We start from the raw sequence: 23,440 nt of genomic DNA on the forward strand, positions 1-23,440 counted from the left end.
CACCGACACAGTCTTATCCAAACACTGGGGCTTTATTCTGAGTTATGTATATTGTAAAAGTGCATTTTGTGCAGCAGTTGCACACAAGCAAACCTATTTCGATTTATGTGGCTCCTTTCAGCTGACGTGGAAATAGAAAAAAGAAAAATGACACAATGCTTCAGTAATACCTTCACTTTGAGTGTTAGCAGCTTGATTTTTAGACATTTTACTCATAAAGTTATAGATTGGTGTCGACTTAGTGTGAATGTGCCAGAATAAGTGCACTTTTAGAGTTTCTGTGCACAATCTATTTACATAAATACATAGAAATAGTTCGTAAACATGAGAAACCGTCTTCCCTTTTTCCCTTTACAACACAGTACGGTCGTCTTCAGTCTGGTAGTCCAGCCGGGAGTAGCGGTCCTGCTCCTGGACAGAGTTAATGGACGCTCCCTGGCTGGGTTGGACGGCGCCGGTCTGGCTGAGATGCTCCCGAGCTGCTGCAGCGGCGGCGGGGAGAGCTGGGCTGCGCCGCTGGCCGTCCAGACCCAGATGTGTGCTGATCTGAGACGACCGGAGGCTCCTCATTTGGCCCATCGCTCGCACCTCGTACAGCTCCATCGAGGTCTTCTTGTACCTGGAGGGAACAGACAGTTATTATATTCAGGTGAACTCAAGTGAGAGGAAATAAGATGAAACGTCTAATGAGGAGACGCCACTGCAAGAGAATGTCATAGGATACACCAGGGAGGGAATAAAGACAGAATGCATGTATAAATTATACAATAAAAGAGAAACATATGGGTTTCTTACAGGCAGAAATTGTGGGGATTTTCTATATGTGTCTTGTAATATTAGCAAGTTAGGAACTCCCAACATTAAGTGACTACTAATAACAGATAATATATTAACAAATAGCAAATTGAAAATCAATATCCGTTTAAACGTACACTATATTTTGACACCCAAACTATCTCTTTAAAATGTAAAGGTTTATATGGACTCACATTCTCAGCATTAAAGAGGACAGAACCACTGATACAGACGAGGCAGCCATCGCAGCAGAGCCCATCCAGGGTTGGAGCACCAGACCGACCGGCATGAAGACACCTGTAACCAACAGAGGAGAGAGATGCATGGGCAACAGGGCTTTCATTCAATATATACTGAACAAACACACACACTAAAGCTCAATAAGGAGCCAACAAACACAAGGCTTTCATCAAGAAGACCTCTGTTCAACGTCTCCTTTGTGATTCTTTGTTAGCAGATAGTGAGGGTTCTGTTGGTGTATCATTGGTCCTCACCTGCAGCGATGGGTATTCCTACAAGGTTGTAGATGAGGGCGAAGACAAAGTTGGTCCTTATCCTCCGCACCGTCTTCTTGGACAGCTCCACACTGGCCACCACGTCCAGCAGGTCGTTCTACAGAGCGTTAAAACCTTCAGTTTAAAGACGTCACCATACAGTATCTCTACACACCCATGAATGTCACCTACTCGGATGAGGACGATGTCGGCCGCCTCGATGGCCACGTCGGTGCCTGTGCCGATGGCGATGCCGACGTCGGCCCGAGCTAGAGCGGGCGAGTCGTTGACGCCGTCCCCTACCATGGCCACTCGACGGCCTTGCTCCTGCAGCTCCTGCACTTTGGCCACTTTATGAGAAGGCAGCACCTCTGCAAACACCTTCTTGATCCCCACCTGAGGTCAAACACACATTTTATTTCATATTAAACACTCAGGTGCTTCTTTTTAAATCAGAATCCTTTATGAATGTGTGTTTTACCTGTGCAGCGATGGCTTTAGCTGTGCGCCTGTTATCTCCTGTTATCATCACCACCTCGATGCCCATACTCTTGAGTGTGTGCACGGCCAACGCCGACTCTGCCTTCACCGTGTCGGCGATGGCCAACATGGCACACAGCACACCTGCAGAGAACACACACATACCATGAGGTGAGAGGTAAGAGATAAAACTAGAGTCAGTGTTTTTTTTAGTTTGCATCCTCACCATCTATAGAGACCAGGATGGCGGTCTGCCCCTTCGTCTCGTGGCTGCACATGGCGGCATCGACGTCTGCTCCGATGTGGTGGCCGTTCCTCCTCATCCACTCTCTGTTCCCAATCAGGACCGAGTAGGACGAAGGCTTGTCTGAAAGTAAAGACGGATTGTAAAAATCTAACTGAATGACTGGGAAATTTGGAGCAAAGAGGACAAGGAGATGGCAGACAGTGTGTTTGTGTCAATTAGTAGAATTTAAGTCTGTATTTTAAAAACGTTAGAGATTATAGAACCAAAAAGAATCACTAATTTAACATCTAGTGATTATGATGATGCAATTAAGGTATTATAATGTAACTTTAAGGGGATAGTTAATGGATTGTAATAAGTATTTGGTTAGTTTTCAGGTACAAATTAAGGAATAATTGAGTTATTTTTGTCTGTGGTTAACAAGAAGGACTTCTTTTATCTTAGGGTCTCTTTCCATAAGACCTTTGACCTTTGAAAAACATGTTAGTGGATGAGTACACATCCTTCCTAGTATGCCAGTATGGAGATTGAACCAATGACCTTTGCATCATTTGCACAACGCTCTAACCCTCTGTGCAAACCAGCCTTGTACACATGGTAGGTTTTTACTACAATAACTAGAGGCCTTACATGTATTTGTTTACGCACTAAAGGCAGCTAATCGTAAGTGGAAATTGATTAAATTAACACCACAAATTTGAGCACAAAAAGTAAAGCTGTTCTTCAATAATCAACAGATTAAATATATAATCCTGAGAGTAAACCCGGAGCCATCAGACCTGCAGCGGCGTCCTCGGCAGCAGACAGCAGACTGCTTTCGTCGGTGGTGGCTCCCGGCAGCAGGAAGTGCTCCTCGCTCTGCTGCTGCAGCAGATGTTCCACATTGGAAACCCGGCAGCTGATCCCACAACCGGGCACCGCCTGGAAGTCCTGGCAGTAGCCCAGCAGGTCGCAGCCCAGCTCCTGGTAACGTGCACACACACCGATTATCAGAACAGCTATTAAAGCTTTACAGAGTGACACACGAATAGAAGCATCTGTGTCACCTCTTTGCAGTGTTTGGCGACAGCCATGCCCAGCGGGTGCTCGCTGCTGGCCTCCGCCGTGCCGACCACCGCCAGGATCTTCCTCAGAGGCATGCGGGCCATTTCCCACAGCACCAGCACACGAGTCACCCGCGGGACGCCGTTTGTAATCGTGCCAGTCTTGTCAAACATCACCACGCTGATCTGAGGGAGCAGAAACACAGCAGAGTCATGGCTCCATCTTCTTGGCAGCCTTCAGCCGTTATCCATCAGCAATTTGCATCTTCATAGGTATTTTTGTGATCTCGCAGAATGATAAAATGTTTGTTTGGAGCAAAAGTTTAAATCCAATGTTTCCGCAGACTGTGCCGCTCGCAGTTGGATTTAAACGTTGGCAAACATCTTCTCATCCTGGGCAGACTGTCACATCTGTGAGATCATGAAAATATCTTTAAAGACCTGCAACCTGCTGCTGGAAAGATAGATTATTCCCCCTAAAGGAAGTCATTTAGGGAGTTAAATGGGGCTAAAAGTCACAGAAACCAATTTGTGACTTCCTCTCTGGAGGGTAAATGTGCACAGAAAATGTGATGCAAATACAGCCATAATATTTGGAGGAGAAAGATATGAAAAGAAGCAGTCATATCACATTTCTACAGTAGCTGCAGGTAACTGGTAGAGCGTTTAAGTAGTTAACGGAGTCTCTAGTTAATTGGAATAGAAATAGATTAGATATTAAAACGAAAATGTCACTTAAGTCACATAATAGTTGCACTAATTAGTTTCCAGCTAAATCAAAAGTTACAGATGTTTAAAGATTAATTCAAGTCTGGAAAAGAGCAGGAAAGACTCTCTTTACCAAGACTGAGAAATTAACTATATATTTAAAATACAATCTAATAAAATGTAAGTATGAAGAGAATAAAGAGCGTTGCCTTGTGAGCCATCTCCAGCGGCTCGCCTCCTTTAATGAGGATCCCGTTCTGAGCTCCGACCCCGGTGCCCACCATCACAGCTGTCGGGGTTGCCAGCCCCAGAGAGCAGGGGCAGGCGATGGACAGGACCGTGATGGACGCCTGGAAGGCGAAGCGGACGATGACTTCGGCTTTGGAGATGTTCTGGTTGTAACCCTGTGAGGAGGAGAACAGGTTATCATCAGTAGAGGGATATCAGTCTTTATGAAAGCTGGTTTAGTGAGCGCACCTACCGGGAAGTTCTCCCTCACGATGTCAAAGTTGACAAACCCGATTGCGAGCCAGGCGACCAGCGTCAGCACAGAGACGATGACTATGAAGGGAACAAAGTAGCCGCTGAGTCTGTCTGCAAACTGCTGGATGGGAGCCTGAGAACAAAAACACAAGAGAGGACACAGGAAATATTTCTATTGTACCACAGCAAAGACACTTTTTTCTTATTACAGATAACATTTTCGTCCGTTCGAGGGTATAAATGAGGTTGAAGATAAAGCTCATACTGCGTCTTACCTTCGAGGTCTGGGCCTCCTCCACCAGTTTAACGATCTGACACAAAGTTGTGTCGGCACCGACGTGAGTGGCCTCCACCAGCAGAGCGCCGTGAGCGTTGATGGAGCCGGCGATCACCAAACTGCCCACCTTCTTACTGACGGGCATCGGCTCGCCTGACGGAGATACGAGGAGGAAGATGCACAAAAAAATTCAGGAAAAATGCAAATGTTGTTGTTTTATTACTGGATGACATCATTTTGAAGGCTGCAAAATTAGATGTCATGTCCTTAATGGCTTGGAGGTAAATGGTGTCAGCTAATGCATCCATTAAGAATACTAATCTAATGAGGAGTTTATTTATAAGGACTTTAAATGCAATTACAGCTTTTACATCACAACAAAGAAAAGCAGGATTGCAGCAAACTTTTACTTTACACACAATTAGATTTCTGTGAACGTAACCGTCTTTTGTCAATCAGAAAACAGACGTTTGTAAATCTGCCGCTGTGTTTCCGGCTTGTTTTGACACAATTTGACACCAGGAAGCTGTTGTTGACACTTTTTCAAGTTAAAATATTGCAAAAGCTCCGTCAAAGACTAATAGTTTGCAGAAATGCATTGCTTTTTACAATGATTAACATGTCAACCGCTCGCCAAGAACCCATCCCTAAAAACTAAATCAATCTGGAAAAAGAGACGTCCTCCATCATCAGCTGTCAACAGGGTATAAATCCACCTCAGTTCCTCCTACCTGTGATCAAGGACTCGTCCGCCATGGAGCTTCCTTCAGTCACTCTCCCATCAACGGGGAACTTTCCTCCCGGGGCGACTTTCACGATGTCGCCCCGCTGGACCAGCTCCACCACCACCTGCTCCTCACTGACCCACACAATACAGTTACACATCTCACATCTAGTATTAATACACTTCAAATGCTTCTGGACTACATTTTCATTTCTTGTATCTTGCGTGTTTCACCTGATGATGGAGTGGTCGCGTCCCAAAACGACCACGGTGGCATCAGTGGCTTGCAGTGACATTAATTTGGCCAACGCCTCGGAGGTTTTACTCTGAAAATGCATGAAAACAAACATATTTAAAACATTTTCTGGGCTCTTGTTACTTTAAAGGTGCAATATGTAGTATTTCTGCATATAAGAACATTTTATATTAGAGTAATTGAAACAATCTAAATTTTGTTGACACAAAATTTGAAAACAAGTGCATATGTTTTTCTCACTTTTGCGACGTGCTCCAGCCATCGCCCCAGCGCGATGAACACAAACAGCATGGGCGGAGTGTCGAAGAAGGTGACGGGGCTCTGGCTGGCTCGCTCCGCCATGGCTACGACGAGGACCACGCAGGAGTAGATGTAGGCTATAGAGGTGGCCAACACGATCAGCACGTCCATGTTGGCCGTGCGGTGTTTCAGCGAGCGGTACGCCTGGACGTAGAAGTATCGGCCTCCAAAGATCTGCAGGGAAGAAACACATTTAACGCTTGGAAAGCACAATCTCAACATTGATGAATGCCCCTGTTGCTGAAGGAAGCAAAGAAGGAATGGGTACTTTCATTCATAAGAGTCTGAGCCAGATTATTAACCCCAGTTTGGTGAGCCAAGAGCTATCCAGTGTCTAAGACGTGCATTAAAGTATCACTTTACTAACGTATAGGATCACAAGACCCCTTCAAGGTAAAGAAACTCTATATGAACTCTCCTACACTTGTGTCCACATGTACAGCGGCTCTTAAACAGGCCTGTTCCCTCACCTGCACAGGTGTACAGAGCAGGAAGAAGGCCAGGTTGAGGAGGGAAAGGCCCGGCAGCAGGTTCTGCTCCTGGGGCATGGAGCCTCCGTGGTCCTGGTGCTGACTGTCCATCACCATCATGTAGATCATGAGGCCCATGACGGGCACGCCGAACACCAGGCTGAGCAGAAAGGAGCTCTTCCACCTGGAGAGAAATGTGTCAAATTATGGAAACAAGACAGCATTAAGATAAACCTTCCTTTTCCTTTTATTATCAGTTTATTATCTGCTGTCTTTGCACTGATTTCTATTGATTTCCATGTGTACGTTTGTCGTTTTAAAACGCAGTTGAACGATGGATTTTGCATAGCACTTCAATGATTATGTGCAGCCCCAGTGGCCTAACGGATAAGGCACTGGCCTCCTAAGCCAGGGATTGTGGGTTCAAGTCCCATCTGGGGTGATTTCACATTTAGTGACACAATAGCAGGGTCCATCACCTAGACATTAAAGTGTCTAAAGGGCTGCCTGAAGGCCTTCAAGATGATATTTTAAGAGTGCACTTATTCTGACAATGACAATTTTAAACCAGATACTTGCTGTCGGATTTCTTCTGTGTGATCGAGGTTGTTTCTGAAGCCCGCCTTCGCCAGACTCGCCTCAAAACCAAGACTCTGGAACGAGAAATATACACGAGGATATCCAGTCACAGATTGACAGGAGAGGACCGGAGGTTTAAAGCAGAACGTGATCTCTACCTGAATGATCTTGATTATATCTCGAGCTCCGAGCACTTCCGGGTCAAACTGGATCTGGGCTTTTTGGGTTGCCAGGGCGACGGAGGCCTCGAGGATCCCTTTGGTTGAGGTGAGCTTGGACTCAATTTTGTGCACACATGACGCACATGTCATGCCTGTTATCTACGAGGACAAATGGCAGAATTACATGAGTTTTTTGTGGTATTTTGGGACGATAACATGTATTATCTTTAACAGTAAATGCATTATATTCTTCTTAATGGACTCACAATGAGGTCCAGTTTCCCGTGTGTTACTGCATTGTCCTCTATCAGCTTGGCACCAAAGCCTAAATCTTCTATGAGCTGAGTTACAGCAGCAGCGTCCATGACCTCTGAGTCATATTTCACCTCCGCCTTCCCCGCCATGAGCGACACCAACACCATGACGATTCCTAGAAGTCAACATAAAGTCGTCTCATATGTAAACACACACGTATAACAACACCCGAGCTGGCTTTACCCTTGTGTTTGCGCAGGTTCCTCTCAATGTTGGCCACACAGGAGGCGCAGGTCATCCCCGTTACGCAAATGAAGCATTTCTGTACTTTAATCTGGCTCCCAGAGGTCGCCTGTGATCCAGTGCCATTGCTGACTCCCGCCTTATTGGACGGTAAGTCAGAGAGGTCAGAAAGTCCAGAGAGTCCAGAGCTAGCAGGCCGGGACTGTTCACGACCCTGGATGCTCTTTGGTTCTGTAGAGAAAGAGGAACAAAGTGGCAGCGCCATGCTTAAAGGTAGATCAGTAGTGGGTCAGTATCCTTAAATATAATGACAAACTGCAGGATAAATACTGCAGCTGTCCATTTTAGTGGACTAATCCACTCCAATCGGGCAAGCAAATTGCTAGATTTACTAGCCCCACATGGCATTTTACACATGAATGTGACCTTCCAGCTTACATTTATATCAGTAAACCAATAGAAAGATATAATATGCCAAGTTTAAGAACATAGCTGCCCATCTCTCTGATTTAGAGTTAAAAACTTGACCCCCAGCTCGACCTTGACGGCTGGAAATGAAAAAGAATCTGCTCATAATCTGCCTGAGTTAATCCTACGTCTTGGCAAACTGTTTTCGTCATTAAATCCAACAAGAAAAGAGCCGGCCGGCGTGAGAGCCCTTCACGTCAAACTCGAGAGCATACTTGTGTGGTTTCCACGGTAACCGGTGGAAACTGAGTTGAGGTGAACATGAGGTGTGCTGGAAAGAATTTAATCAAAGTCTTTTTGCTCCTAACATACAGGTGCTACCTCTACGAGCTCTCTGTGTACAGAATATAGATTATATTAGGTCACACATTCACTGACTATTTGTGTTCACTTGTATTTTCTTTACTCTTTATGTCCTCTCTATTGCATGCTGGTAATTTTCTTCTCTTTCTTAACAAATGTCTTAAAAAGCATTCATTTAAAAATAAATAAAAATAAATGCAACAATTAATAAATTAATAAAGAATAAATGCAAAAATAGATGCAAAATAAATTAATTAATTACAAAAAATAATAAAAAAATAAATACATAAATAAATAAAAGGGAGTAAGAGTAAATAAATAATGGAATTAATACAAAATTGAATAAATAAAGAAGCATATTACAACAGAAATATCAATTTATGTAAAATTGTATTATTAATTAATTACTTTATTTCATTAATTAATGGCTACATTTATTTTTAGTATTATTTTTTCTACATTTATTGACACATTTATTTATTTATTGAGTAATTTATTTATTTATTTTTGGCAAGTTCCGTCACTTTTGTTTGTCAAAGAAATGGCGTATTATTATTTATTTATTTTTCTATGTGTATTTGAGTTGTATAAATTGAAAATGACTGAAATAAACTAAACCAAAGAAGACATTAGCTATGGGACATTGTGATAGACACTGTTTTTCACTAATTTCTGACACCTTATACACTAAACAATGAATGCATTAATGAAGGAAATAGTCAGCAGATTAATTGATAATGGATCTAATCATTATTTGAAGCTAAAGAGAGGTCCATAGGGATGCTCTTTTTCAAAATAAAACTTTTGCACTCACACTAAAATCCCTTCTTGTTTACATAAACCCACAAAATGTAATTTTCTGCCGACCTTCAAGTGATGCGTCGAAGCCCATGTCTTCGATAGCTTCCCTGAGCTGCTCCGGCTCTGTCAGACTGGGGTCAAAGGTTATCGTTCCCTTTTCCTCCTTCAGCGACACCGCTATGGACTGCACTCCCGTCATCTGAGACATCCTCCCTTCTATGGACTGCACGCAGGAGTTACACGTCATCCCTACGATCCAAATAGTTACAGTCGAACTGTCCCTCTGCCAGAAGCTTACACATCCAGACGGAACATCGGCTGATAAAGTTGCACCGAAACCCATATCCTCGATGTCGTCCCTCAGCTCCTGCCGTGTAACCAGAAGAGGTTGATACACAATCAGCGCTGCAGCGTCTTGAAGGGATACCTGAACATGTGAAACCCCAGATAGAGCACCAATGCGTCCCTCAATAGACTGCACACAGGACTGACAGTGCATACCGTCCACCCTGATCCGCACCGCCGACTCCACGTTGAATCCCACGCTCTGCAGCTCCAGGGCGATCTCTTTGGTCGTGATAACTGAGGTATCATAGTCCACTTTGACTAAGCTGCTGGGTACAGACAAGCTCGCAGCAAGAACTCCATTCAGGCCGCAGATTCGGCTCTCGATGGCGTGGGCCTGGTGCTCGGTGGTGAGGCCTAGGAGCTTCAAAGTGGCTCTGGAGGCAGTTTTGGGTGGAGGGTAGATCTCGCTCTGACTCCCGTACTCGTAGGCCAAGTTGTCAAGGCCTTTCTCGATGTCGGGGCCATTCTCCTGGAAAAATAACAGGACATAGTCAGTATTTTTTACTTCTGGAAACTTAGGGACTGTATATAGCAAGACTTAGGATCCTCTGCAACTGAAAACCTTCATATTTACCATGTTATATCTTATAATAATACAACAGAAGTGAGTTGTAGTAGCTGTTTGTTGGCTGCATTGGCTCAGGAAGAAAGACTTCAAACACACTTTTAATTTCCTGTTCAATCATTGTTGGCTTGCCTTCTGTGTTTTCTTTTTCTCTGTTCATCTTTAGGGCAAAACAAACAAAATACTTGACCCCATTCAGCCTGTATGTGTTCCTTCTTCCTTTGTTTAAAACATCCATTCTCAAATCTCTGCTCTCAATGAACAGAAATCCCAAAAGTTAACTGTAAAAAAGTCTGTAATTTGGAGATGGAGGGGGTTTTAGTATGTGTAAAGTTCATATTTTAGTGGAAATCAGGTGTGGAAATAGTCTGCAAGGATCATAAACAATAACTACATCAGCTTTTATTTTGAAATTCAAGCCTCACATCCCATTAGATCCAATATTGTAAATGTTTGGACAAGAATATGGGCTCATCTTTGATCAACAAATCGGCCTATATACTTGCTTTCCTCCCATCTATGCTTTCATATTTTGCAACTTTTCAAAATAAAATAAGATGCTTTTTAAGACATAACAGCAAGGCTACTGAATAGTCATTTTTCCAACCAAACCAGGCAAAAATAAGCAAATAAATATCATAAAAGGTTACTATAACAGCCTCATTCGGGATTCAAAAATGATTTTGAGAGTTAAATTTAAAACACCTCTATGTGCTTAAGATGTGATGATATGAGTTGAGCTTCGTGAGAGAAAACAACAGTTTGCCATACCGACAGTTTTAATCTCCCTGTGCATCAAGATAGCAAGTTTGCCAGTATGCTGCTGGACTGGTCTCTTTAACCAAAACACGGACCTGTTCTCTGAGTATGCGGGCGGCTGAAAAGAAGGTGCCTTAATTAGGTGGTAAACTGAATTTAAATGGTTAAAATACCACTTAACACTTTGACTCCTCCAATAAGCTGACATCTAAAATGGGGGTCCAACAGAAAACAGTCCAGACCTGCTGGTTTGGGGCCTAAAAACCACATGACTGGCCTTTAAGCCTCCCATCGTGACTCTGATTAACGTCACCAGCACCTCACGGACCTGAAGGAGGAAGTCAACCCCACATGAAGAGTTATACTGCAAACAGGGAAATATCTTCTACTTTCACACTGCTTTAATGTTTCATCATGATTCTGTGTTAAGCACCAAAGACAGATTCTTTCTACAAACTAAAGTGTAGTGCAGCGTGTTCACATTCAGATTACTTTATCGTCCATTAGATTTGCATAAAATGGAAATTTGTCTTTGGCACTATAGCATATAAGACACACCATACTTCATATAATTATGCATCCTAATGTCCTAAAGTGACAAAGTGGCAGTAATACTAAAAGCACAGTCCATTAAAACATCACAACAGACGCAAGCACTGACATGTTGACTTCTGGGCTCATGAGAGCAGTTCAACTGTTCAAAGTTCAATAAATCACACAGACCTGCAGCGTATCAAGACAAACATTTACCAGAAACATCAGACTCTACTATATGAAATGTCTCCACAGCAGTGAACGCTGATGGTATCTTTATGATATCACACTGTAAACTGTGTCCCAGTGACCCCACTGTATTTTATGGTTTGTTTATCTTGTACAGAGTGGAAATAGGAACTCATGTGAGGCCCAAGCTTGGGTTCAAATTCTCTCATTTATATTATTCTTAATGGACTGTTTTTAATTTCACGTCTATATTTTAGCATCTATTGTCCTCTTATTGTCTAATTTTATCTGCCCTTGTTTGAATGTTTTGCATTTTTATTTTATTTTGTAGCTACATCTTTTGAAAAGTGCTCTATAAATAAAGGTATTTATTATTATTATTATTATTATTATTATTATTATTATTAATAATAATAATAATAATAATATTATTTTTATCATTATTATTATTATTATTATCATTAAGTTACTTAATATTCTCTACATCCCTTCAGCTTGTTTTCATACTAATGACATTATTATATTTACAGTTAATAACGCTAATATGCTTCCTACCTGCATCATGACTGTCTTTACTTTCATTTTTGCATATACATATGTTCTTGCATGTTATCATGTTATCATTGAAGATGGCCAAACAAAAGAAGTATTAACGATTTGATAACTGTTGCACCAATGAAATGCATCCACTGTAATAATCTACCTGTTAACACTGAGTTCAGCAGCATTGATTGGCTTTATAAACCATTTTTAAAATCCTATTATCTGTGGTATTTAGTCATCGGAGAAATACGACATTAATTTCCAGCATTATAGTAACTTTCCATTGGTTTACCATTGATTTTTACAGTAAGGCTTCATTTAAAGCATGAAAAAAAGTTACTTTTTACAGTTTAAAATGGCATCTGGATGTCTTTATCAACCTCATATTTATTGTATTATTCAGAAAACTCACTTTAACCAATTTTGAGAAAATGATTTGAAAAGATGTCACACTTGTTTGGATAAATCATGGACAAAAAATGTTAATATGTTACTGCAACAGTGGCAGTAATCCTTTTTTATACTTTTATTGTGACACCCTAAACCGGTCTGAGATGAGATGACTTGCATGATTCATTTGGCTTTTGTCCAGAGTACCTACAATAAGATCTTTCTACCTGCAACAGGAGCAGAATCACCAGCTTCATTCACTTCCTCACAATAAAGCGTTTGTCCAGAGCAGGATCGTTGCAACACAAATCAAATGATCTGACACATACGGAGGTTTATAAGCTATTACTACCTGTAAGCCCTCCCAACAGTATGTATACTGTATATCTAGGAGTTAAAGTCATCTATTCAGTAGTTCATAATAAGTAAAAAATTTAAAATGTCTGAAAAAATGAACATAGTTTGGTGTAGCAGAGATACCGTATGTTTTCCACTGGTGGAAAGTAACTAAATAGACTTACTCAAGAACTGTACTCAAGTAAAATGTTGAGGTACTTGTACTTTGCTTTCCATTTTAGGCTACTTTATACTTCTGCTCTACTATATTTTAGAGGAAAATATTGTACTTTTTACTCACTTATATTTGAAAGATATCGATATTAGCAGCGGAAGAAGTACTCAGAACCTTTACTTAAGTAAAAGTAGTGATAACACAATGTAAAAATACTCTGTTACAAGTAAAAGTCCTGCCTTTAAAATCATACTTGTGTAAAAGTTAAAAAGTATTAGAATCAAAATATACTTAAAATGTCAAAAGTAAAAGTACGTAGGATAATATATACCATATCATTGGATTAATATTATTGATGCATTACAATACATCCCATTATTAATGCAGTGGTGTGGCAAAGTTTAAATACTATATAATAAATCTACAATAATATATCATATTTTATTAGTTAATTCATATTATTAATACAAAATATGGAAATCTGTAAAGTAACTAAAACTATCAGATAAATGTAGTGGAGTAAAAAGTACAATATTTACCTCTGAGATGTAGTGGAGTAGAAGTATAAAGTATAGCAGAAATGGAAATACTCAAGTAAAGTACCTCAAAATTAAGTACAGTACTTCAATAAATGTACTTAAAAGTATCAAAAGTACACAATCTCATAATGCAGAAAATTGGCCCATGTGATTGTTATACTATCACAGTACATTACTGGATTATTAATGATGCATTCATGTGTAAACATGTAAAATCTTAATCTTAAAAGTAAAAAGTACTATATTTCCCTCTGGATCGTAGAGTAGAAGTATAAATGCAACTGTACTGCACTGTAATCAACTAGTGGTTGCAGCTCTGAACTTTTTGCATGCACAGATAATCATCATTATTTCTGATCTGATCTGATGTGCCAAACTAAACAGAAGTGAACCCAGACTGCTCCAGATGGATGTCCTTTAAAATAAGACTTGACCACCGGCAGCAGATGGAGCTCATCTCCCCGGAGGAGGCCTACCTTGATGTGGGTTGCACAGGGTCTCCTGCTGCTGGTCGAGTGGAGGCTACAGGTGCAGTCCGGTTTACATTCAACCATACAGATCTGTTCCCCTGAGTTGAAGGCATACTTGGAGAGATTTTTAGGCGACTTTGGTGAGAACATGTTCCCCTGCGGCTCTAAATGCTGTTTGGCTTATCTTCACCTGTCAAAGTCTGAGGTTTAAAGTCCGCAGTGTGCAGTTCCTGGAGATAAGAGGAGCGCACATTTTATTTGGTGTCCAGTTTGGAGTTGGAGGTTTTGATCACAGGGGGTGCATGATGAGGAAAAAGGCTGGACCAAGCCTCCAATCACATGACTTCTGTAGGAAACAATGCATGTCATGTTCACACCACAAAGATGATCTGTAATCTCCATTAAAGTGCAGTTTGTGAGGACTTTTGTGGTTCTTTGAGGGGGAAGGTTGGGCAGAAATAAAACATATAAAATATGTTTTATTCAAGTCTATATTTTTTACTACTAATAGTAGTTGCATGATTGTCCATAGTTAATAAATTGCAAATAAATTGCATTTTATCTGTTCAAAATATACCTTAAGGTTAATACTTGTTAAAGATACTGAAAAAAAACATACAGTAATGATGCAGAAATTAGTTGCAAATCTTACCTGGTTTAATCCAAGATTTAGCTGCTTCCCCTTTTTATAGAATGTGAACAATTTAGTTTAATATTCTAAATATTTTTTAGGCATGTGAATTTAAATTTGGTGAAAAATACAGTTGATATAATCCTACAATATAAGGATACTATAGGAAATTTAATTCCCCTTTTTATTAATTAATTAATTTACTTACTTTTATTAACTTTTAAATTTAGATATTTATTTTTGCATTTCTTTTCATTTATTTATTTTAGATATACTTTTACATTTATTTATTCATTATTAAGTTGTATGTATTTATTTATGTATTTATTTATTTCTGCATGATTTTTTTCTTTGCATTGACTCCATGACACATGTTGAATGACAGCCCCCTCATTTGCATAGTGAGGCATAAATGCATAAAGAAATTTAAAAGGAAATGTGTAAATGAATGGATACTGTATATATAAAAAAACGAATAGAGAAATAAATAAGTTTGGGAAAATAGATAGGGGGGAATGCGAAGGTAAAAAATTATAAATTATTTATTTATTTTTTACTTACTTTATTTATTTTATTTTATTTTATTTTATTTTATTTTATTTTATTTTATTTTATTTTATTTTATTTTATTTTATTTTATTTTATTTTATTTTATTTTATTTTATTTTATTTTATTTTATTTTATTTATTTTATTTTATTTGCAGTCGTTTACCCTCCCTGCCACTAGAGGGCGGAGTTTCTTTAACTGAAACACTCACCTCGGACCGGATGTGTCAAGTGTCAACAAACACGTGTGGAAGAAGTGGAGTAGTGGAGGAAGAAGCATGTGTAACATCAGCCCTATATTTACTATTTACACTTCTACAGAGAAAAACGAAGACTTAAAAAGAAGATAAATGCGTGAAGTTTAAAGGAAATACAGTAAAATGAAGTTTGCTTATAGGGTAAGTACATCTATATCTGCTGAGTGTTATGGGAGAGAACTCCACACCAAACTCCATTAAAAAAATGATCAATTTAGTATGTAATTTCATATTGGTGAAGGTAAACAGTCATGTAGCACAATAATACTTTTTATTATAGGGTATTAGCATTCACACTAAAGTTCGGCTGCATTTAATGGTATGTTATCCATTTTTACATGGGCTCTTCCATTAAAATATCTTATATTAATAACATTTCAATGAAGTCCTAAGTTAACCCGAACATGTTACTTTTGTTTTGTTAACAGGTTGAAGTCATTTTATTTATCTATTTATATATTCTTACCTGCTTGTAAGCAAGATGCTGTTAAATCCCCACTTTTTTGAATGGAGTTTGGTGTGAAGTTTCTCTCCTTAGATGCACAGAGGACTCCACAACCAGCACTGCTCCCAGTAGATCACTTACACACCAAAAAACTGACAATAACCTGATATTTTCAGGTGGAATTTCATTTATTTATTCATTCATTCTCACTTTGCAATATCATTTTCCACTTGTGCAATTTTGTTAATAGTCTGTTTATTGTCAATACTGTATATACTGCTCCTATTTTTATACTTCCTTCTATTTAAATGGTTCATATTTTGTTACACTTTGTTTAGCTCTTTTTTACTGTGTTAGCTGATGCATCTTGTTTTTTGCACTATCCCCTTTGCTGCTGTACACTGCACATTTCCCTACTGCCGGACTAATAAAGGAACATCTTATCTTATCTTATGAGTGATTTAATAAAGAAAACCTCTGTCTCTTCATTGTAGTTTTCCAATCTGCTCGGAGCAGTCTATCGGCAGGGAAACTTGAGTTTCTCTAAAGATGGCAACGCTGTGATCAGTCCGGTTGGAAACAGAGTCTCTGTCTTCGACCTGAAGAAGTAAGTCATGATTTAAATACATGATAACATGAGGAATTGTTCATGCTGATATATGCATGGTGTTTCAGACTAGTCTTACTTTTATATGACACCTGGATGCTCTGCAGAATCCATGTCTGCAAATCTAGTTGCAAGAGAGTAAATAATGCATGAATTAACAGGTGATCTTGGTAAATAAAAGTTGTTTCTTCTCTGTCCTCTAGCAACACATCTGAGACATTACCCATCTCCACAACAAAAAACATAACATGTGTGGGTCTCTCTCCTGATGGAAACTTAGCAGTCGTGGTGGATGAAGGTAAGATAAAACTTTTTCTTATGTGTGAATTCAAGAGTTTGTGTCCTGTTGCAAAAAAAACAAAACACAAATCCAAATATGTCACACAGATGGTGCTGCGTTGCTGGTCAGTCTCGTCACCAGAGCCGTCCTTCATCATTTCCACTTTCACAAGCCTGTCAGCAGCATCCGCTTCTCACCTGATGGCAGGTAAGTCTGATGAACTAAATTAATAAAATGTTAAAAACACAATTTGCCAGACCCCACGGTGACGTGTTCAAATAACTTATTTTATCCGCCCATCAGTCCAAACCCCAACGATATTTCATGTACTGTCATATATGACCAAAAAAAGCAGCAGGACGGAACCTGCCAGAATAAAAATAATAATAATAAATGACTTGATAAATAAATAAATATGCCAATAAATTAACCAAAAATAATAATAAAAAATAAATGTAGGAATTAATTAATTGATGAAATGAGACATAAATATATTAATATATATTTAATTTGCTTCTTTATTTATTTATCTTTTTATTACTTCCACTATTCATCTAATCTTCTATTAAATTTCCCCTTTTATTTATTCATTTATTTTTTATTAACTTTTAAATTTATGTATTTATTTTTGCATTTATTTTATTTTTAATTTTTTTTAGATTTATTTTTACATTTGATTTTTTATTATTAAATTGTATATATTTATTTATGTATTATTTATTTATTTATGTATGAATTTCCCTTTGTAATGACCCCATCATAAACGTTCAATGACAGCCCGTCATTTGCGTAATGAGGCATAATTGCATAAAGAAATGTATGAATAAATGAATACAAAAACTAAATACATTTGGAGACACGAAATGGGGGGTAATGCAAAGGGAAAAAACATGCATGAATAAATAAATACATACATTTTAATAATGACTAAATAAATAAAAAATAAATGCAAAAAAAATACATACATTTGAAAGTTAATAAAAAATAAATAAAAGAGGATTTTTGTAGTTTCCGTCCTCCATAGTGGGACAGTTACCTGAAGTCAAACAAAAACGATGCTGAGCTTTGACGTGTTTGTTCCTTCTCAGGAAGTTTGTTGTTACGAAGGACAACGTAGCTCTGATGTACCACGCTCCTGGAAAGCAGCGCGAGTATAACGCCTTCGTGTTGGACAAGAGCTACTACGGCCCCTACGATGAGACCACCTGCATCGACTGGACGGACGACTCCAAGTGAGTAAAAGTTTATTAGACATACAAAAAGCCTGTAACTGAGAAGCAATGCATCATGGTTGTGATGTTATGCTTCAGGTGTTTTGTGGTGGGCAGCAAAGACATGTCAACGTGGGTGTTTGGTGCTGAGCGCTGGGCCAACCTCATCTACTACTCCCTCGGTGGACACAAGGACGTCATCGTGGGCTGCTTCTTTGAGAAGGACAGCCTGGATGTGAGTTACCTTTCACTGCTTTGTGATTTAAGCTGAAAGCATACGTAGCGTAATAATTCAAAAGAAAGAGACTCTGATAATATTTTGTTCCCGTGTTGTCAGCTGTACACGGTGAGCCAGGACGGGACGCTGTGTGTCTGGGAGAGCGACACCGAGCTGGACGGCCTTGTCCTCACGAAGAGCCAGGACAAACCCAAGCCCCAGAGGCAGGGGGACGAAGAGGAGGAGGAGGAGGATGTGGAGGACAAAGAGGAGGGAGAGGTCATCAGAGGGAAAGCTGAAGCTCCTAAAGAGAAGGAGAAGACCAAAAACGTTCGATACAAGCAGATGAGCAAGTAAGATGCATCTTCCTTTTCTTTACTTCTCAACAAATAGCCAGTTTTTCATTCCAACCTCTCAGCCAGAAGTCCTTCCAACAACACTGTAATGTTCATTCTTTGACACTTTGAGTGGCAATTATCCCGCTCTCCATTAGGCTTTTGGCTCTTCACAAAGCTCTGGTTTGTTTGTCCCTTGGCTGCTCTAAAACTATGATGGCAGCATCAGCATTTGTAATAAAATCAGCAGGTGCTGCAGCTTTGAATCATTTTATTTTCAATTAAAGCGCCAGAAACTGCAAAATCTTCTTCCCAGACAAAGACAAAGTGAAGAAAAACCAGATGATGAAGGATAAACTTTCTTTCTTTTCCTGTTGTCTGCTCTTGTAGACACTTCTTCAACAAGGAGGGGGATTTTAACAACTTGACAGCCGCCGCCTACCACAAGCCGACTCACATCCTGGTCACTGGTTTCGCCTCGGGAATCTTCCACCTGCACGAACTCCCAGAGTTTAACCTTATTCACTCCCTAAGGTGAGAGAACAGTTCAGTTTTTAGTTATGAGATTTTTAGTCGAGTACACAGCAGAAAACCTACTGACAGCGTAGATTTTAAAAAGCATTGTTTTCCCATTTAAGTGATGCTACCTTTGTTTATTTGAATGCTTCTCCTTCCAGTATTTCAGACCAGAGAATCTCCTCAGTATCTATAAACAGCACTGGAGACTGGATCGGCTTCGGCTGCTCAGGTAAGAAGTCTTATTATGTATTTTTTAATTAATTAAGAACCTGTTTTTGTTTTTTAGGGTGGAGTCTGTTTTAATTGAACTAAGATGCGGTTTGTTTGGGCAGTTGTGAACGCAGGATATGATAAATAAAGTCCAATAAAAGATGAACTGAAGGAGAAGGGATTTGTGTGCACAGTAGATCAGTACCGAGTCAAACTTCGACAGCAATATTTCAAAGTCTGTGATTCCCTGCATAGAGGTGGCAGCTCTTGAGACGAAAAAGAAAACAAACCAAAAGTTTCGGACTTGCCAAACGGACTATGGTTTGTGAAAGCGAACTTAAAAATATAAGTGTTGTTGTTTCAGGGATGGGTCAGCTGCTGGTGTGGGAGTGGCAGAGCGAGTCGTACGTCTTCAAGCAGCAGGGACACTTCAACAACATGGCGGCGCTGGCGTACTCACCAGACGGACAGTACATCGCAACAGGAGGCGACGACGGCAAAGTGAGCGCTCAACCTATATTTTAATTTCAGGGGGATTGAAAATGAAATGTGTTTGTGTCGGAGATCCAGATCCAGACTGTGGTTTCATCTCCGCAGGTCAAAGTGTGGAACACCAACAGCGGCCTCTGCTTCGTCACCTTCACAGAGCACACCAGCAGCGTCACCAAAGTCACCTTCACCTCCAGCGGCTTCGTCATCGTCAGCGCTTCTCTGGACGGGACAGTCAGAGCGTTCGACCTGCATAGGTAGGTGACTTACGCCGAAGCTGGTTGACTTCCAACATTTGATGGAGACGGAACAGAAATGTCTTTGTGTCTAAAGAGAAATGACTTTTAAATGTGTGGGTACGTTTTATTTATTACAGGTACAGAAACTTCAGGACGTTCACTTCGCCGCGTCCCGCTCAGTTCTCCTCCCTCGCTGTAGATATGAGCGGAGAGCTGGTGACTGCCGGAGCCCAGGATTCCTTTGAGATCTTCCTGTGGTCCATGCAGACCGGCCGACTGCTGGAGGTAGGAACATAATGACACATATTAATATTAATGTGTGTTTAAATCCGCTCTTATTCACCCCGCCTGCCTCCTCCCTGTGGTTGACCAGGTCCTCGGAGGTCACGAGGGTCCGGTGAGCTACCTGTGTTTCAGCCCGGTCCAGTCCATCCTGGCCAGCGCCTCGTGGGATCGCACCGTCCGGCTGTGGGACATGTTGGACAGCTGGCAGGTCAAAGAAACACTTCCCCTCAGCTCTGATGGTAAATACAGTTTTTATACGGCCACTAGGGGGGCACCAAAGTTCAAATAGGATGTACACGCTGCAGGAACTTTACAGGGAACCTTTTGAGGAACAAAACCTGCGTTTCAACTGGAGTCATTTGTTTTGTCCTCAGGTTTGTCAGTGACGTACCGCCCCGATGGTCAGGAGTTGGCCGTGGCCACTCTGAACGGGGAGATCTCTTTCTGGAACCCACAAACAGCCACACAAACCGGCTCCGTGGCCGGACGACATGACCTGGAGACGGGCCGCAAAGAGACGGATAAAATCACAGCCAAGCAGTCCGCAAAGGGCAAGTGAGTGAGAGAAGTGAACTTGGTCCAAACCACAAAGGAGAAGTCTGATCTGATGGCTTTTTGTGGAGTTTATGATTCAGGTTATGTTTCCTCCTTCAGGTCCTTCACGTCGCTGTGCTACTCGGCGGACGGGGAGTCGATCCTGGCAGGAGGCCAGTCCAAGATGGTCTGCATCTACAACGTCAAGGAGCAGATGCTCATGAAGAAGTTTGAGATCTCCTGCAACCTGTCCTTCGACGCCATGGAGGTACGGCCTCGCCTTCAGCACAGCGATTACAAACATATTTACTTGGTTGTTGAATGTCACTAAATGTCGTGTTCCTACGTTGCCTTCAGGAGTTCCTGGACCGACGGAAGATGACTGAGTTCGGCAGCCTGGCTCTGGTGGACGAGGGAGCTGGAGACGGGGACGGGGTCAACATCAGTCTCCCTGGAGTCAGGAGAGGTACGACGCTCACTTCAACACTTAGACCAGCTGTCATTAAAGGGACTGTTTGTAAGAATCAGAAATTGCTTGTTAACAGCGACACCTGTGGCTGTTAAGTCAACGAAAGCCAGTGTCCTGTTGCTCGCGCGTGTTGCTTAGCTGTGCTTAGTTTGGAAATAACTGAATTCTGATTTCTTTCTGTGCCTCTTTCCAGGTGATATGAGTTCTCGACACTTCAAGCCAGAGATCAGAGTGAGCTCGCTGCGGTTCTCCCCTACCGGTAGGTCGGCTTTATCAAGGTTTGTGAGCAGGACAAAGGAGATAAAAATGTTGATGATGTTTTGGAAATACATTCCAAATTGTCCAACAAGTTGAGGAAGGAAAGGAAACCCATAATGGTCACATTCCATCCTGTAATTTGTTTTCATGTTTAGAAGACAATGCGAGGGGAAACTGGTGTTTAATAAACTGGTTTTGTCTCGTCTCAGGTCGTAGCTGGGCGGCCACCACCACCGAGGGCCTGCTGGTCTACTCCCTCGATGGATCTCTGGTCTTTGACCCCTACGACCTCGACCTGGACGTGACGCCGGTCAGCATACGTAAGCAGCTGCGGCTTCAGGAGTGGGCGCCAGCCATCGTCCTGGCGTTTAGACTCAACGAAAACGCCCTCAAGCAGGAAGTGTTGGAAACGGTGCCGCACGAGCAGAGTGAGTGAATTTTCACATATTAGTTAATAATATTTACTACCTCTAGAAGTGATGAATGATAAAGGATCGTTTGTGTTCCAGTCCGAGTGGTTTGTGGCTCTCTTCCTGACGTTTACGTCGAGAAGCTGCTGGGCTTCGTGGCGGCGAGTTTGGAGAAGTCGGGTCACCTGCAGTTCTACATGATGTGGGCCAAGAGCCTGCTCATGCTGCACGGACAGAAGCTCAAGAACAGGTCGGCTCCCGCTCCCTTATTTCTGTTTCTATTCATTTGTTTTGTCTGTTTCTATATAATTGTGAGTGATTGTGTTTATCTTGTGTGCAGGTCAGGAGCCATACTGCCCACACTACAGGCGCTGCAGAAGAGCATCCAGAGACACTTTGACAACATGTCCAAACTGTAAGTCTCAACATGTTGGCAACATCAACCCCCACTGTCTCACAATGAGCTGAATCACAGTTACTTAATCAGAATCTTTTTCTTTGTCCAGGTGCGACTTCAACATGTATAACATTCGCTACGCAACGGCCCTGTCGAAGCAGAGGGGCGTAAAGAGAGCAGCTGAGGAGGACATCGGAGACCAGGAGGAGGAGGATGAGGAGGATGAAGAGCAGGCTGAGGAGATGAGCGTGGCCTCCCTGGAGGATGCAGAGTTGATGCTGTAGGCCTGAAGTCATCCAGATATCACGGCAAATAGAGAACAATAATGATGGACTGTAAAAGCAAACAGATTTTTGTCTACTTCAGAAAACATTATGATTGTAAACAGTTTTTTTTTTATTAAATACATGTAAATGTGCATATTTTAATGCTTTCTTTGGCCTGCATTCAGTTTGGTTAAAGGTCCTGCACACACAGGTGATTCCAGCGGGATCAACGCGCCCCAAAGGTGAATAAACAAGCCACTGAAGACGCATGTGGAGACGTATTTTAATGCCAGGTGTGAACAGACGTACTTAAAGCTGTCCACTTGCTATCGGATCACTGAGGACGCATGTTAATACCAGGTGTGAACAATCTCAGGACTTGATTGATCACTCCCCTGTCAGTTTTATTACACTTATTGTGACCTCATGTACCCGCCAGCATAGCTCACATCCACATTTTAACACGTGTATGGTTGTGCAGGGCCTCCTAAAGATTACAAAAAGATATATTAGATGTTGTAAAATACCTTTATAGGACATGCAGTTGAAGGTGCTTTGTAATAGACAACCAGAACTGGCATCCTTTGTATGTGAACCACCTCAACTGGATTCCCTCAATGCAATGTAACATTAAACATTAGTGCTTTTAATGCCTTTGAAAATAGCACTGAGTTCCATGATAATATTGTGCATATTCAAGATTCAAGATGTTTATTGTCACGCTGGTTATACAAGTACAATCGTGTGAAATGCTTTTTGCTGGGAAGCTCCATTAAAAATAATAAGTTATATTACAATTATAAAAGGAAATACTTTGTACAAGGGCATATTAAGAACATATAGAGTATATACAGTATAGGATATATGATTGAGGTATTGCACTTGTTTATTGCACTTTT

At 40.9% G+C, this 23,440-nt stretch overlaps 2 protein-coding genes and 1 non-coding gene across 3 annotated transcripts; 2 read left to right on the plus strand and 1 right to left on the minus strand.

Moving 5' to 3' along the window:
• Positions 1 to 13: 13 nt before the first annotated feature.
• Positions 14 to 14,221, minus strand: atp7b (ATPase copper transporting beta). Its single transcript, XM_074626805.1, has 21 exons — positions 13,942 to 14,221; positions 9,154 to 9,904; positions 7,516 to 7,746; positions 7,284 to 7,447; positions 7,015 to 7,176; positions 6,857 to 6,930; positions 6,278 to 6,461; positions 5,748 to 5,981; positions 5,486 to 5,577; positions 5,259 to 5,386; positions 4,526 to 4,680; positions 4,249 to 4,383; positions 3,977 to 4,171; positions 3,063 to 3,245; positions 2,796 to 2,979; positions 1,996 to 2,136; positions 1,771 to 1,913; positions 1,482 to 1,685; positions 1,290 to 1,407; positions 990 to 1,092; positions 14 to 619 (listed from the first exon to the last, which is right to left on the minus strand). The coding sequence occupies exons 1-21, from the start codon at positions 14,083 to 14,085 to the stop codon at positions 352 to 354; spliced, it is 3,993 nt and encodes a 1,330-aa protein (XP_074482906.1). The 5' UTR covers positions 14,086 to 14,221; the 3' UTR covers positions 14 to 351.
• Positions 6,647 to 6,719, plus strand: trnar-ccu (transfer RNA arginine (anticodon CCU)). The gene has a single exon. It is a non-coding gene; the product is annotated as a tRNA-Arg (tRNA).
• Positions 14,222 to 15,325: 1,104 nt separating the features above from the next.
• pwp2h (PWP2 small subunit processome component) lies at positions 15,326 to 23,203 on the plus strand. The gene is made up of 21 exons (XM_074627504.1): positions 15,326 to 15,511; positions 16,310 to 16,422; positions 16,626 to 16,720; positions 16,810 to 16,909; positions 17,791 to 17,934; positions 18,013 to 18,148; positions 18,251 to 18,483; positions 18,856 to 18,999; positions 19,143 to 19,213; positions 19,559 to 19,695; positions 19,792 to 19,940; positions 20,060 to 20,207; positions 20,296 to 20,446; positions 20,582 to 20,762; positions 20,862 to 21,009; positions 21,099 to 21,207; positions 21,404 to 21,469; positions 21,678 to 21,896; positions 21,978 to 22,128; positions 22,219 to 22,293; positions 22,385 to 23,203. The coding sequence occupies exons 1-21, from the start codon at positions 15,494 to 15,496 to the stop codon at positions 22,557 to 22,559; spliced, it is 2,763 nt and encodes a 920-aa protein (XP_074483605.1). The 5' UTR covers positions 15,326 to 15,493; the 3' UTR covers positions 22,560 to 23,203.
• Positions 23,204 to 23,440: the final 237 nt, after the last annotated feature.

This window comes from Sebastes fasciatus, chromosome 24, assembly GCF_043250625.1.
Source record: "Sebastes fasciatus isolate fSebFas1 chromosome 24, fSebFas1.pri, whole genome shotgun sequence".
Taxonomy (NCBI): Eukaryota; Metazoa; Chordata; class Actinopteri; order Perciformes; family Sebastidae; genus Sebastes; species Sebastes fasciatus.